This window comes from Bos javanicus, chromosome 26 (genome assembly GCF_032452875.1).
Source record: "Bos javanicus breed banteng chromosome 26, ARS-OSU_banteng_1.0, whole genome shotgun sequence".
NCBI classification, from domain to species: Eukaryota; Metazoa; Chordata; class Mammalia; order Artiodactyla; family Bovidae; genus Bos; species Bos javanicus.
In genome coordinates, this window is record NC_083893.1 from 44616937 (window position 1) to 44633871 (window position 16935).

Sequence of the window (16935 nt, forward strand, 5' to 3'; positions counted from 1 at the left end):
GCCTGGAAAAATTAGTGATGAAATAAGCTACAACTGTCTGATTATTGAACACCTTTTTTATTAAAGTAACACTGCATCATTTCTCAAAGAGGAGGGAACAACTCACAAAATACTGGCAGTGGTATTGATGGCTGTATTTTAATGATAGCAGTTACAGTGTTGGGTTATGTAATGTTGCTGGTTGAAAAATAGATGCGATACTTGTAGTAAAATCTGTTGATGCTTAGTTGACCAGTTTTTTCTGAGATGCTAAAAGCTTGGGTCACTGCAACAGTGTGACCTGTATATACTTTATGAAAGTCCATCATGTAAAAGTAAATCTTTGTCATTGACATTAACACACGGAGACTGGTAAAGTGTGGGTGATTCTGGTTTTAAGCTCTGTCTTCCATGGGTTTGTAGGTAGTTCCTTAAGGTACAGTTTATATGAACTTAAGGAAATAAGGTTTATTATGCTTTAAAACTGAGTGAAGTTAAATTTGAAAGATTCCAGATCATACCGCAAAGGTGTTTCTAAACTGTTTTTCCTTTTGTATTTTTTAAGAACATAAAAAAGCTTCTGAAGATTCCCTACAGCAAATCACACGTGAGCATGGCTGTGCACCGCATAGGAAGGACTCTCTTGTTAGACGAGTTAGATATCCAGGAACTCTTTATGAGATCATCTCAGGTAATTCTTGAGAAATAACAAGAAAAGCACTGTTTTAACAACTTATGGGCACTAGAAATGTGATTTTGTTTCAAAGAAAGGACAAAGTGAAAACGTGGTTGAGTGCTTCAACCGAGAAATGAAAAGTTTAACTGAAGATTAAAAAGCCTTAATAAAGAAAAAGGTAGAAAAGAGAATAGTAGAGAAACTTATTTTATTGATACCAGTAGCCAGAATTCTTATAAGTAAAAGGGTGAAGTGAAGAAAGTTATGAAAAATATGAAGTTTAAGGGACTGGTTAAATTTTTGAAAAATCCTTTCATGTCTGTATTAAATAGATTGTCATGAAACATGGCTGCCAGGAAATGTGAAAAATGTTTAGCAAATTATTCCTCTGAATATGTAGTTATGTCAGAATTAATTGGTTCTCTTTAAGCAGAGCTTCTCAAATTGTGTGTGGTAAATGACTGTTGTCTTGCACCGTTTTTTTGTGGTGGTGGTTTAGTCGCTCAGTTGTGTCTGACTCTTGGACCCCATGGACTGTAGCCCGCCAGGCTCCTCTGTCCATTGGATTCTCCAGGCAAGAATATTGGAGTGGGTTGCCATTTCCTTCTCCAGGGGATCTTCCCCACCCAGGAATTGAACCCAGGTCTCCTGCATTGCAGGTGGATCCTTTACTAACCGAACTAGGAGGGGAGTCACCATTATTTTGTAAAATGTAATAATGCTGCAGCTTCTGAAAGCTGACTCTACATTTCTGTATTTACCTTGTTGTTACAAAGTTCTTGATTGCAAATAGTTCATGGTCTTGCCACTCACTCCCATAGACGACTCTTAAAGAATATTCTTGCAATGCTTTGATAAAGGAAAAGAAGTTACAGTGATTTAAACTGACATTTATAGTAAATGTTTTTCTGTTTGTAAAGATCACAGTTTGAACTGAACTGGTCTGTATGTGTTAGCCACTGGGCAGTCTTAAGAATCACAGCCCTGCTTCCTTGCAGCTTATAAACACACAGATAATTTTAATGCTTTGTGCATAGTGGGACTTATCCCAGGCACTAATTATCAATTTCTTATGTTACCAGACTGGTGATTGGACATGGTTAAAAGAGTTTTATCAAAGACTTATTGATCAGAAATGGCAGAGGAAGAAAAAAAGCAAAGAACACTGGTATCAGAAGGCTATTCTTTCGAAGTTTTTGTATTACAGGTACTTAGCTATTTGTTTATTTTTATTTGAAGAGAAAAAATGAAATTCTGATATAAAACTTAATTTGAAGCCAGTAAAGGCAATTTTTTGGCTACTGTTATTGTTGACATTTGTCCTGTATTCCTTTTTTTAATGAGATTTATGCTTGGTTATAGAATCTAGTTTTTTAAAACTGGTGGGCTGTTACATAAAGTTAGCTTAAGTAACAATGTGGTTTTTTTTTGCTTCTGATTTGGCCAGTATCAATGGCGATGGAGCTGCTCAGCCTGTCCCGTCTGCCACAGAACAGCAGGAGTCGTCCAGCTCTGATCAGACCAATGATTCAGATGGGGCTTCATGGCCTGCCCCCTTTGAAATGCCTTCTTCAGTCTCTGAAGATCCCAGTGCTTCCAGTCAGGTTAGACATTGCTTAGATGCTAATTCAGCAAAATCATTTAAGGAGACAAAGCCAATTATCCTATCAATAAAAAATAGAGAAATAGGAATAAAAAATATTCTATCAATTTATGTCTTCACAGGTACAAAAAGTCCTTTTTTTAGTTTTTCAGTATGGAATTTACAAGGGTTATTATGGATGGCTAGATCAGATTTTTTTCAAGAAATAATTCAAAGATATTTTTTAAAGTTTTACCACATTTAAAATAGCTTATTAATATGTTTATCAATACTGATTTATCTCCTCGTAGTCATAAGGAGATATGGTGTATTTAAACTGTGGAAATATTAAGTGCCTTTCAGATATTGAGACTCACAGGCCTGTTTGTAATTTAAATACTAGCCTTCTACCTTAACTTACAGTTGGATTTGTTAGTCCTGAAATAGCTCTGCACATTTTCCCAGTGGAGTTGCTAAGACTTAACCTACATTAACGTTATAAAGCTTTTAGAAAGAAGAGAGAATGGACTGTGACCTCTTTTATCTCATATTTTTGGTTTTATCTCATATTTTTGGTTTCTTCTTACTATTCATTTGTTTTTGTCCTTATTGTGTGTCAAGTAACTCCATAGATATAAATGGTGCATGTTTATTTTTAGGAAAATTGACAAGCTTGAGGTAACTTGGTAAATTGCATTTCTCCTCTGACTGTGTGCTCTCACACACTGAACGTTCATTATTAGATTGTTTCTGTCCTCGCAAATTATAAGGTCATAGGAGACAAAATACCTTTAACCTGATTTTGATTTAGTAGGTTTTCAGATAGAGATGTCTCACTGAACTGTGTAGTGAACTTAATTTTTTTCCAGAGTTGGGAACACTGTAAGGAAGCATAAGGGAGTAATTAGCATCCAAGTCCACATAGTGATAACCCAGGAGGTAGGGAAGTTATTAACATAGAAATGAGAAGGGGCATGGGTGCTGGGTGTTGGCAGGGTTCTGTGTCATGACTTGGGTGGTGGTTACATGGATAATTTGTTTTCTAATTAGTCATTATACTGTATTCTGTATAATTTATGTACTTTTCTGTATTTGATTATATGGTTAGACAGCATCACCGACTCAATGGACATGAATTTAAGCAAACTCTGGGAGATAGTGGAGGACTGAGGAGTCTGGTGAGCTATAGACCATGGGCTCGCAAAGAGTTAGACATGACTTAGCGACTGGCCAACAGCAAAATATGTGATTATACTTTACTGAAGGAGTTTTTAAAAAATTATTTAGTATTCTTTAACTTCAAAACACACACATTATAAAAAGACCACATAATGAAAATTCTAGTCCTGCTGCCCACCTCCCCTGTATCAGCCTTATCATTCTGTCCTTTAAAGGTTACTTTGAAAAACTTTGGAGGCTTTTGAGAATCTATAGACTTGCCTGTGGAAGAAGTGACTGGAATCTATTTAATGCTTCTTATGCCACATACTTTATGCCATGTATGGCGTGTGTATTTTTCATCCTTTTAGCTGCATATGTATTATGTTGATGGTATCGTTTTACAAATAAGTAAATAAAGCTCATAAAAAGTAGATGTTTGTCTGTGGTCACACAGCTGGTGAAGTTCAAGCTAGGGTTTAAACCCTGGTCTTTCTGATCAGAGGCCTGTTCTCACAGCAGTACTCCACTGTGTCTGTATATTCCACACATTTAGACTGCCCTATGAGCAGTCAAGTTGTCTGGGCAATGGCATATCCCTAAGCAGAGCTACCCTGCCTACAAATAATCTTTTACAGAATGGTTTCTGTGACATATATAAATCTCTAAACTTCAATTCATGAATTCTTGCTCCCAAGACTAAATCGGCAAGTTTGAGGCCCATGTTAAGCAATAATAGAGTTTAAGTAGTTCTCTGGTCTGGCCTTGGAGCCAAACTTTTATTAAGAACATTATAACCTAGAAACCTATAAATCCCACTAAAGCAATACGTGGCAAATATAATTTTGGGAATTGATCCATAGGTCAATAACTTGTCTGTATAAATAAACAATAGCGTACATGATTGAAATTCTTTAAGGACCTTTGCAAAGAAGACATGCAAAAGCACTGGAGATCTCCCGCTGCTTACCTCATATTTACTTTCTTTGAAAACTGGTGCTAAGCTTATTAGCACACAAATAGGAATAAGCAACACACACATATGCTCACAGGTACACACACATATGCTTGCTCATCTTGGTTTAATGTTTCTTAATGGTTTTTAATGGCAGCTGCCCTAATGGTTGGAAAATCAGTGGACGCGTTTACTACGTCAAAGGTTCCTCTTCCTATGTCTTTTCCAAAATATATTCCACAGATAATTATAAGAATAATAAGAATAATCTGTAATAAGAATAAAAAGTGTTAAAAGATCAAATAAATTTGGGACTAATGGATTATATAGAGGTCATGTAGGTTTTTCCAGTGCAGGACCTCTCAGGAGCCTTTTATGGTGATAATCTTTGTTACTCTCCAAAAGCAAATCCTTGTAAACAGTGTTTTTCAGATCTGACTCTGGGAATTTTCCACCAAGTACCCCAGAGACTAGACTTCTGTGAAAAACACATTAGATTGTGTGAAACTGAGGACTGTTCTGATGACCAGTGTCACAAAAATATGGCTGAGGTTTCTTAGGAAATTTTTAATCCAGTAGTGATGGAATAGGCTTTGAAAGAGCAGTCCTGTTCAGTGCACCCCAAAAAAGAGGAAAAAAAGCTTGGAAAGCTTAAAATAAATCTTTAGTCTTGATTTAAGTAAGATCTCAATGTGTTTAGCTTATTATAGTGACTGACAATTAGGAACTGAAGTATGCACCCCGTGAGGAGAGGTAATGATTCATATCAGCTGTAATTTACAAGAGCAAGTTTGAGCTGTATGCCTTGATGTGTGGGTGATACTCTTTAACAGTAGGCCATCTGTAAGAAGTTATGACAGCAGAATCACTCCTGTCCTTGCACTTTTCACAGGGAAGTGAGCCTCTTGAACCCTCATACATAGTGGGGCATGTGGCCTCAGCGCCTAAAGAACAAAACCTGACTCCTTTATTCAATGACGGGGAGAACAGTCAGGTATGCTCTCTGTGGGGTCCAAGTCGAGACACCACATCCCCAGTCTACTTCGTCATCTAAGAGCTAGTCTTAAATTGGAATTTATAGGGGAAAAAAAAATCCACTTGATCCTAAAAATCTCTTCCTAAGCATCTCTGTGATCTTCTCGCACTGTGGCTTCATTTATCTTTCCTTTGTCTTTTCCTTCTTCTAGTCTTTTTGTGGCTCATGGGGGGAGATTACAGATCCCCTGTTTATTATATAATCTTTCTATTTTATTTCAAATCAAAGGGTCTTAAAAATGATTTTGTTCGGAATATTTTGTGGACGTTTGAAGACATACACATGTTAGTTGGCTCCAACATGCCTATCTTTGGAGGCGGCCGATATCCAGCAGTCAGTTTACGTCTCAGGTAACGAGAATTATGTTCCTTTAGAATCATGTTCCAGTTTGCTTTCACCTGCTTATTTTGGCATCCTTTCCTTTTTCTCGTTTTTTTTTTTTTTTCACTTCCCTCCTTCCTGCACCAGTTGAAATGGCCACAGTACGGAAGGAGTGTTTCAGCAAGTGCTGAAAACCCTGTGGCTGGCTTTTCACTCTAGTCCTTGGTAGTGGAGTCAGAGACCTGCTGTACTGACTGAGTCTTAGGTCTGAATCTACAACTTGTGAGAATAGAGTACAGTTTATTTAACCAGTTAAGAAGGTGGTTTACCAGCTTCCTGTTAACTGCTTGTAAGCATTTTTTAATGTTCCAGTTGTACGTGTTCACATCGTCCACCCTGTGTGAGTTCTGACTTGGGCGCTGTGATGTGTGCTGGTCAGTCTTCACTGCAGTTTGTGTGAGGACTGTGCAGTAGGCTCCCAGTCACCTGTGTCGTAGTTCCTCCTGTTGCTCCTGAAAGCTCTTACGGACACCCGTTAGGAGTCCAAGCAAAGCTTATGGGAAGATGTGAAGCACAACATACCCCATGAGCTGCGTATGCATGTCTCATCAGAAGAGAAGCATAAATGGCATTCTCCAACTAGGGAGGACAGATTAAAACATTCTAATGAGGGAAGTAAGTCTCAGATGATTTGTAATGGAACATTTTCATTAATCAAATAACACCAGAAATGTGTTTTTAGGGATAACAACAAACCAATTAATGTGCTTACTGGAATTGACTATTGGTTGGACAACCTGATATGCAACGTGCCAGAGCTTGTCATGTGTTTTCATGTAAATGGAATTGTACAGGTAAGCCTGATACAGTGTGACTTTTGAAATACTCTCTCAACTACCGACTGGGGCAGAAAGTACCTCACTAAAGTGTTTAACACTCTTGAGTAAGGTATATTTTGGCAAGGAAGATAACTACGGCTAAACTGAAATTAGAGTGCTATTACATTTGAGTTGGTGCTGTCAGAATTCTAGATGTTACAGGAGTTTAACTTATAGGTAATTTGTGAGCAGGTCATAAATATTCTAAAATCTACATTTTTAGCTGGAGAACTGTAATTTTAAGGCAAGCACCCATAGTAATTACTTCAAAGTGTCTGAACAGTGAAGGTGTGTGTTCAGTATCGTGTACTGCTATTTGGTGTACAGATATGAATACTTGATGCAGAATGTTGAGGAAGGATAAAGTAGATAGCGAGTCTGGATGACCAGAGAAGGGTGTGGTCGCTTCTGTTTTGACCTGATCTGTTTTCCAATTGAATTGCAGTTTCTAGTCTTATAGAGTATTTCAGAAAATATGCTCAGAGGCATTTAGGGAAGTGCGAGCCGGAGACAAGCTAGAAAAAAAAATGAGGAGGCACTTTAGAGATTGTGATGGTGATAGCCTTGCAGCCTGTCCTCCACACACACCCCATCCCTCCCCACCCCCGTGCTCCATTTCTTTAAAGGAATAGTCCAGAACTCAAAGGAAAAGCAGTGTGCACTGGAGATCCTGCCCAGGTGACTCTGGTGTCTGGGAAAAGAAAAAGCGAAAAACGTATTTTGAGAAAGCTTACTGGGTGAAGTCTGCCTTGATTTATCACCTTCCCAGTTGAAAACCATGAGGGTAGAATGGAAGAAAGTGTACAGTACAACTTATTCTGTGGTTGGGACAGAAATGAGATGTGCCTAAGTCTGTGGTTCAAAGTATGGTGATGACTCTCCCTTAAGAGTTATTCCTGTGGTAAAACCACCACATTGCTGGCAAGGACGGGTCAGATTCCTTCAGAGTATTAGAGCAGAAAAAAGACCGAGAACCAGTGCCTTAAACTGTCATGCTGCGAAGGTCTCTAATTGCAGGACTTATACATGTGGTCTCTCTTTAATAAGAGAAGTGTTGCTGTGCAGGTTTTCTCAAACTGTCTTTTCTCTGTTTTATAGAAGTATGAAATGATAAAGACAGAAGAAATTCCCAATTTGGAAAACTCTAATTTTTCTACTAAAGTCATAAAAGACATTGCACAAAATATTTTATCATTTTTAAAATCTAATTGTACCAAGGAAGGACATACCTATTGGCTATTTAAAGGTAAGCTAATGTTTCAATGAGTAATCATTGATTTGATTGGCAACTGTAAAATGAGGTTTATTTGGTTTTTTGTTTTGTTTTCTTCCCAGCAAGTGGCAGTGATATAGTGAAGCTCTACGATCTCACTACTCTTTGTGAAGAAACTGAAGACAAATACCAAAATCCATTCACAATGCCAGTGGCTATTCTTTTATATAAGTGAGTGCTTTAAGTAGTTAAGATGAAGAAGTAGCCTTATTTAAAAGTTTTAAGTATATGGCCTCCCTATCTATGCCAAGGTTTTAAATACCTTTTAGATTTTCATAGTTTAAAAAATGTGTATGTATATACATCTATATACTGTTGCAAAATAAATAGGAAAAGGGAAAAGAGCAGGGGTGTAAAACGCAATGTTTTGTTGTTTCTTATGCCCTTATTCTGCTGGAAGGAAAGAAGAGCATGCCTAGACTTGAGTCTGGAGAAAATGATGAATGGGCAGTAAAGTTGATATAAACTCCTTTTAGGGTTGCTTGCAACATGATGATGAAGAAGAATCAAAATAAGAAACACTACGGGACGGTTCGAACCCTGCTTCTGAATTGTGTTAAATTGCTGGACAAAAGCAGACATCCTCAAGTAAGATTAATATACGCCCTCTAAAAGAATTTTGGCATTCTGATAGAGAATGGTTGCCTAGACATTAACGCCACCTAATGCATAGTCTGTAACTGCCTGATCTGGTTTGCTAACCAGTCACCACATGTTGTGCCTAATCTGAACTGAGATGTGCTTTAAATGGAAAACACACACTGAATTTTGAAGAGTCTGTGTGTGTGCACATGTGTACACGTTACATATTGAAATATTTTGTGTTTATTGAATCAAATATATTAAAATTGATTTCGCCAGATTTTGTTCCATAAATTTAGAACTCACATAATTTTAACAAAGTAGTGCCATTTTTCCTTTGTATTTTCATTGTTAGAAAGTGGAAAACTATTTTATAGTCTGTCTTGAAAGACCCACTTACATGAATAAGGTCCACATTCTGTACCTCAGAATATAAAATCATCTCTTTAAAAACCTCAGTCTTGCACCCCGTGGTTTTACATCACCCTTATTACAAACCTCAGTGGTCTGAACTTGATAATTGTGTGTCTCAGTGTAAGGCTAGTTGTTGTATCCTGTTTAAGTCAGAAAAGATACTTAGTATTATGATTTATGATTTTTTTTAAAGAGTCAAGTTAATTTTAATTGTAGCCATATTCAATTTGGAGATAAAGATTTTCCCAGAGACCAAACCAAGAGAAACTGGTTTCAAAGAAAAGTGGCAGAACACTTTTTGGATTAAATATCTAATTGCAGATTAAGGTGGTGGTTAGTAAGTTAGAAAATAGTGTTAAGGCTATTGCATGTCTGTGATAAAGAATTACTTAAATAATAGAGTAGAATAATGCTGATACGTAAATGCTAATTTTAAGGGAAACCAGAAATTTCTGGACTTTTTGCTCATTAAGCTCATGGAGGTTTTTCCCCTAGAACTGTAAATTGTATGGTAAATTCCAGTTTCTTGGTTGATACAGAGTGATGGCTTGCTAATATTTTAGTTGTGACACTTTACATATGAAAATTTGTCTCCAGTGAAACACAGTTGTAATTTTTTCTTAAGAGAGAAGGCTGGGAATAGTCTCAGGAAATAAACATGTCAACCCATGAGGATTTTACAGTACATTGAGAGCATTGGTACTTAGAATCAGGAATGTTTCTGTGTGTATGCCTGTCTGCAGATCTCCTCAGATTTCTTAGTACAGTAGTAAAGTTCATTTCGTTTTAAAATGCTCAATTTTGGTGAGTCACTAATATATTTTTTTCTTTTTGTAAGATTATTGCTTCAGCCAATTACATGCTTTCAGAACTTTTTCAATTGGATGAACCTAAAAAAGAAGAAAGTTCAGAATCTCCATTAAATGAGAATTCTGATGAAAGTTACAGTGAAGAGGAGGAGGAGATGCCAGACAGCGATGAAAACGGGTCATACAGCACTAGCTCTGACCCATCAGACGATAACAAAGCAGTAGCTATAATTAAGTCTGTTGGAGAGCTGTCCGTTCCAGAAAAATACAAATCCATTCATCAAATCAGGGTAAGCATGTTGACATTTGCATTAAAATTTCATTAATGGAATTAATTGAGTACAGTTAGCCTCTCAAAAGATGGCGTTACTTCAACTAATCCTTCATGATATAGGATCTGATAATCATTAGCTCTATGAAATCTGAAAATCAGTTTTATAATTGTCGCAGGGTCACTGACCCACATGTAAACTGACGGTGGGCAGATGTGTAAATGATACGTCAGTATGTTAATTTTCATGTGGGAGATTTTTCTTTCCGGTGACCAGTGTGCAGCCCCCTCTCCTCAGGGTGCCCCTGCCCAGTTGCTGTGTTGCTGGGAGACAGCATCTGTGGCTTGGTGAACATAGAATCAGAGCGCATGGGCGGCTTGTTGATCCATGTGTGAAGAGACCTGGTACCTTGTCCCTGTGCCATAGGACGGTGCCTTTCAGTGACTGTGGGCATGTCAGCTGGGTTGGACATGTCCCTGGTCACTGGGACTGGTCACGGCCCAGTGGACCCTAACAGCTTCCTGCCCGTTAGGTTTCTGTTGGTGTTGATCGCGTTGACTGTCATACCATCCATTTTTTCTAGACAGTGTTTCATTTTTCCAAATTATTACTACTTTCCAGTCGTATTTATAGATAATCTCTTACTTTAAGCTCTGATGTTAACTTTCAGATGGAAATTTTATATTCAAATAGGTTTTTAGAGGATCTCTCTGTCCTTCCAAAACATTGCCTGTCCTTCTGACCTCTTCTTCATTTCTCCTCTTGTTTACCTTAGCCCCACTGCCTTCTTCTCTGTCTCTCACGTTCAGAGTCATGCCCACCTGAGGGCCTGTGCATCTGTTGTCGCGTGTGCTCGGAACTTACCCTTTCCCCAGACCTTTTTGTGGCTGGCTTTTTCTAAGTTGATTGAAATGTCACCTCCTCTAGGAGACCTTCCTTGACTGCTCTAGATAAAACATGCTCTGTTTTTTTCTCCTTCATGGGGCTGGTAATGTGTACCTGAAATTCCCGTGTGTCTGTGTCCCATCACTGAAATACAGGCTCCCTGGAGGTATGGGCTCCCTGGAAATATAGGCTCTCCTGTATCTCCGTGGCTACAACCCATAAAGTGCACGTGTGCTCAGTCACTCAGTCATGTCTGACTCTTTGCAACCCCATGGACTGTGACCCCTTTGTCCATGGGATTTTTCAGGCAAGAATATTGGAGTGGGTTGCCATTTCCTCCTCCAGAGGATCTTCCCAACCCAGGGATCAAACCTGCATCTCCCTCATTGGCAGGTGGATTCACCACCATTGCGCCACCTAGGAAGCCCACAGCACATAATTGGTGTTCAGTAAATATTTGACTAAATCACCGCAGGAAAAAGTCATTAACTGTCCATCTGAATTTTAGTGCACTTGGCAGCTTGAGCAACTCCCAGTACAGTAAAAAAAAAATGTTTCTTACTGTAAACAAAATCATTGGTTGTAAAAGGTACCTTATTTGGGAAACTGCTTCGTCAACAGAATGCAGTTACATTTGGTGAGTGGTGTGTTTACAGATTTTTTTTTTAGCAGAGTACTTTGTATCAATATCAAAAGCATTCAGAAATAGCATTCATATAAACATGTCTTTTGTGTTAGCTCTGCCGTATCTCAGTACTTTCTGGGAACAGACAGTGTGGCTCCAGGGCCCCGGACTCAGCACTCGCTCACTGCAAGCTTGAACACAGCACCTAACATCTGAGTTTACTTCTCTGTATAATGAGAGCGGTAATTCCAGCCTGTAAGATTCACCAAGTGGAATGCCTCACAGAACTACTTACACATCATATCACTCAGTAGGCAGAGGTTATTAACTGGCTCTGCTCCTAATTAAGTGTATACATTATACATGAGACCGTGGGCAGTACTGGTTAACATTGCTAAACTGCTGATATTGTGAACTGTGTGTTAGCAAGCATTAGTAGTGCTCGCTGGGGGTGAGCTGACCTATCGGATTAGATGTAGATTTATTTAAAACATTTCTTGCTTGCTTTTTTGGTTGTAATAGAATTATATTTTTAATTTTAAGTACTTAAAGCAACATATACCGGAAGATCTTTTTAAACAAGATTTTTGTTGATGCTTATATCCATTTACTCTGCAATTAAAACAAGATTAGTGTGTAATTGAAACAGTTCATTAACCTTGAAACAGATACCTCACTAAGCTGAATACACAGAAAAGTTCAAAATTTATTGATTTGCAGAATTTTAGTAATTCCTGGGAGATGGAGTTTGTTGTATTGGCAGCATGTTAATAATTTTTAACGTTTGTTTCTGAAGCCCAGTTGTGCATTTCCGGTTTGTCATGACACAGAAGAGCGCTGTAGGCTTGTGCTGAGCTACGTTCTGGAGGTAAGTTTCAGTTTAGACTTCATTGTTTGAGTAAAGCTTGTACTTGACACGCAAATGGCACTTGTCTGCTGCTGCTGAGTCGCTTCAGTCGTGTCCGACTCTCTGCGACCCCATAGACGGCAGCCCACCAGGCTCCGCTGTCCCTGGATTTTCCAGGCAAGAACGCTGGAGTGGGTTGCCATTGCCTTCTCACTTGTTTATTGGTGTCTACATGTTAATCTTCTTTTAAATAAATTTTTATTGGGAGTATAGGTGCTGTACAATGTTGTGCTAGTTTCTGCTGTACAGCAAAGTGAATCAGCTAAATGTTATTCTGAGTGATATTCTACTGTGATATTTTTCCCCCTTAAAGCATGATTGAAAATTAGTTTTTCCTAACTTTCAGGCCAAATATAGTTTCTAAAGTATGTTTTCAAAATATAAATTCTCCTAAGTGTATCTGGTTGTCCAGATACTGTGTTATATTTCATTTCCAGTTGATGTTCAGTGACATGTAAACATTTCTCCTTTTTCTTAAAGGGTTTAAAGTCTGTGGACAGCAGCATCAAAAAAGAAAGTGACCTCCCTGCCGCTGACCCCAACACCCCAATCCCATTAAAATATGAGGATGAATCCACAAGAGGGGGTCCTGAGGGTCTAGAGAAGCAGATGGCCTTGTTTTTGGACAAAAGTAAGTTGAATTGAAGTGCAAATAAGGCCATTTCAATGGAATAATGTACTGGACTTTTATCAGTAGCAGATTTGGGTCAATTAAGTCCTTCATTGAAAGGAATTCAGATAAAGGATACATATGAAAGGAAAGTAGGGGAAGATATCGTTTCATTCAAGTGTAAAATAAAGCAGGGTGATTTCAATCCTTGGTAGATATTTCTAACAAGAGCGTAAGGAACCGGCCTCCTCCTGTCGCCCGCTGTGAGGAACTAATGCCCTCAGGCCTTAGGCTTCTCCTGAGAAAGCCTTGCTTCAGTAGGAGCAGTCGAGGGCTTAAACACAAGGACTTAGAAGCCAAACCGCACAGCTTCAGGTCTCAGCTTCACTGGGGCAGGTTGTTTGACTTTGCTGAGCCTTGTTTTCTCTCCCAAAGTAGAGACAAAAGCAGTGCTCCTTTAAAGGGGTGCTGTATGGATTAAGTGAGTTAGTGCAGGCAACGTGTTCACAGCAGTGCGTGTGACGACCAGCGCTACCACAGCAGCGGCAGCCTGTTCCCCTCACAGCACTGGACTAAGCTGCACGAGTACTCACAAAGCATTGATCTGTTCAAGGACGTCACTTCACGAGGAACGTGTGGGCTTCAAAGTAAAAGTGCTGAGTTTCTCATTTTAATCTAAGTTGTATTTCTTTTCCCAATCCTATCCCCGCTCCCTTTTTTGAAACCAATTTCCAGCTAATTTTAAAAGTATTTTGAAAGCCCGTATGTTTAAAATAGTACCAAGAGCTTTCTGAAAGGTTTTCTCTTCATGAGCGTAAGTGGGGTGTGGCAAGACTCACCTCCCCAGCATTTGTTGTGCCTCCTGTGTGCAGGTCTGAGCTTGTACACACCGGCATTGAGACTCCTGTCTCTGCTTTTTTCACGCTGTTGTCTTTTCTGAAATGCCTTTTCTGTCTGTTCCTTCCTCCCCCTCTCAACTGTTGAATATCCTGCTCTTGTTTAAGGCCTCTGTGTTCACCACCTCTGTCTGAGTCACATTCCTTGGTTCCCTCACCACTTTGTCCTGTAAGCACTTCCTGAAGCCTGCCTTAGTCATCCTCAGCTGTGCTTAATGGTTTTATACACACACACAAATACACTTGTGAGTAAAACCTCATCTTTGGTTCTCTGACAATGCCTCACACATCGAAAATGCATACAGTAGCAGAGGAAAAAGAAATACAGGCATGAATAAAACCATAAAAGAGCCTTAAATACTTTTCATTTGTATTTCGAAAGACTCAAACATTAGAGCTGATCAAAAAAACGAGAAATCTTGAACCTGGGAGATGCTGAGCATGACATAATAAGTGGTGAGGAACCATTTTAATGTTTAGAACAGGAGTTCTACTGTGATTAAAGCTGTGCTTTAGGAAGGTGACGGAGAAGGCAACGGCACCCCACTCCAGTACCCTTGCCTGGAAAATCCCATGGATGGAGGAGCCTGGTAGGCTGCAGTCCATGGGGTCGCTAAGAGTCAGACACGACTGAGCGACTTCACTTTCACCTTTCACTTTCATGCGTTGGAGAAGGAAATGGCAACCCACTCCAGTGTTCTTGCCTGGAGAATCCCAGGGACGGGGAGCCTGGTGGGCTGCCGTCTATGGGGTCGCACAGAGTCGGACACGACTGAAGCGACTTAGCAGCAGCAGCAGCAGCAGGAAGGTGAACTTTGGGGCAGGTTGACCCATAGGCTAGAGAAAGGAAGTAGATGGCAGTCATGAACCCAGTGATGTCAGTGACCCCCAGAGAGAGTGACAGAGTTGACAGCTGCGTGGAAGCGGGGCTTTGGAGATCTCAAGAGTATTGAGACACTGCTGTTCTATTAATACTTCGCTGCGTTTTAGTAGCTTAGTATTTACCAGTTTTGTTGTAGCTGTTAATTGTACCGAAGCCTGGTGTGTTTATATCAAGAAACAATTTTTTTTTTTTTACAGTGAGACTTATATTCAAATAAAATGTGCGTCTTTTCCCCCTCATGTCGTAGTGGGCTCCCTTCAGAAGGGTAATTATTCCAGTCAATCTGGAATGATCCCTGGTTCTTGGCAACATAAAATGAAGCTGCAGCTGATTCTCAAGTCATCAAAGGCCTATTACGTCTTGTCTGATGCAGCCATGAGTCTTCAGAAATACGGAAGAGCATTACGATACATTAAATTAGCTTTGCAGAGCCATGGTAAGTCACTGCAGATGAATATGTGTAATAGCTTTGGGAGGAGAGATCAGAGAAAGCATCTGAATCACAGTGAAATTTTACTCAGTGAAATTTTCATGTAAAAAATTTTTTTTCACCTTGTATGTTTCCTAGTATTTTCCACTCTGGTTTAACAACCCTTCATTTTGAAATACAGGAAAGATTTTCGTAAGTTTTACTGTGTCCTTTCATTTTTAACGTGCTGTGTTTTTTCTCCTTCCTGCTCTTTCCACATAGATACTTACTGCTGCCTCTGCACCAATATGCTTTCTGAAGTGCTGCTGTTTCTTTCTCAGTATTTGACGCTCTGCGGTGATATCCAGCTAATGCTGGCCCAGAACGCAAGCAACAGGGCGGCACACCTTGAGGAGTTCAATTACCAAACGAAGGAGGACCAGGAGATCCTGCACAGCCTCCACAGGGAGTCCAGCTGCCAGGGTACGTGAGGGAGGGGGCCTGCACTGTGGCTCAGAGAAGTGCCAGAAATGTCAGGGTTTCATCGTTTCTTAATGTTAACATTGAACACAATCCTGTGTATTTGTGTCTAAAACGGTTTTGAAGTATTTTGTAATTACTAATTATACAACTGGAACTAACTAAAAATAATCTCTGGAGACGATCATATTAACCATTTTACACTGTCTTTCTGTAATAACCCTTTCGTCAACTGACCAACCCATGATTTTCTTTTGAAAAGGAATTAGCAATGCGTAAAAATGAATGTTTTACCTTCTGAATGGTTCCTGGGGGCTAAGATACAGAGGTCGTTATTTTTTGAACTTGGTTCACGGCTGTGTTTTTGGAGTCGTCAGATTTTAAGCCTGGGAGATGGGAGACTTTAGCCCACAGCAGCAGTATTCCTTCTCTTAGCTCTATCCAATAGATATAAGCACCTGCGATTAGGGCAGTAAATGAGACATAAGGTGCTTTTGTAATGTATCATGAAATTGTTTATTATGCTCTTGAGTTGTTTATATCACTTGATACCCACATCCCAAAGTTTTGGACTGTTAACATCTAGAGAGTACACAGAGGGAGGAAATGTATAATTTTCCTTGGGGGTTTCTTCCCTTCCTCTCTCTTTCTTCCCTTCCTCCCTGTCCGAATTTCTCAGATGACCGTTTTATTTTAACAGATGTGGTGAGAAAATCCGTAGTTTGTTTTTGGAGCTCCCATCATGTTAGTTTCACTTAAGGTGCCTCTTTGTAAGAGTGATGTGCTCCCTGAAAGTTAGCAGCAGAGGTACTGCCCTTTTTTCTTTTGAGTTTTTGGGCCCAGCCCCTGAGTTTACTCCAGTCTCCACTAGATGGCAGGTTTAAGTCTTTAGAGCTTATCAGTTAGCTTCTTCTGCGACTTAAACTTGCTATCAATATAACGAGGCTTCCCTTGTAGCTAAATTGGTAAAGAATCTGCTTGCAGTGCAGAAGGCCCAGGTTTGATCCCTGGGGTGAGAAGATCCTCTGGAGAAGGAAATGTACATAACTAGCCTCTGGTAGCAGTCAGAAATTTATTTCAAGAACGGTTTTCAGTAATTAAAAAGAAAAAAATGGTTTACTCTGTATCAGGGGACAACTTTAGGTCTGTACCAATAAGCAGTACATCCGGTAAAATCTGGGTCTTGGGAATTGTTTGATATTTTTAGGCAGGAAAGTACTTCTCTTAATCAGATGTTAATGTTTCAAGAAAATGCAGTTGTTTAAATTCAGAGACCTTCTGAAATTTAAAAGTTTAGTGGTATTA

The 16935-nt window shown here is 39.3% G+C and overlaps 1 protein-coding gene across 5 annotated transcripts in view; it reads left to right on the plus strand.

Moving 5' to 3' along the window:
• The window catches only part of EDRF1 (erythroid differentiation regulatory factor 1), a 33736-nt gene that overhangs the window by 3999 nt on the left and 12802 nt on the right, over positions 1-16935 (plus strand). For 3 of the 5 annotated variants that reach the window (XM_061403837.1, XM_061403836.1, XM_061403840.1), the window contains exons 4-17: positions 545-670; positions 1738-1862; positions 2103-2259; positions 5243-5344; positions 5615-5736; positions 6450-6561; positions 7684-7831; positions 7921-8029; positions 8335-8446; positions 9693-9953; positions 12242-12313; positions 12833-12983; positions 14989-15177; positions 15433-15633. In XM_061403837.1, coding sequence (XP_061259821.1) covers positions 545-670; positions 1738-1862; positions 2103-2259; positions 5243-5344; positions 5615-5736; positions 6450-6561; positions 7684-7831; positions 7921-8029; positions 8335-8446; positions 9693-9953; positions 12242-12313; positions 12833-12983; positions 14989-15177; positions 15433-15633 — 1987 coding nt within the window. The remainder of the gene's footprint in view (positions 1-544; positions 671-1737; positions 1863-2102; positions 2260-5242; positions 5345-5614; positions 5737-6449; positions 6562-7683; positions 7832-7920; positions 8030-8334; positions 8447-9692; positions 9954-12241; positions 12314-12832; positions 12984-14988; positions 15178-15432; positions 15634-16935) is intronic. The other 2 variants (XM_061403839.1, XM_061403838.1) reach the window with 1 other exon arrangement.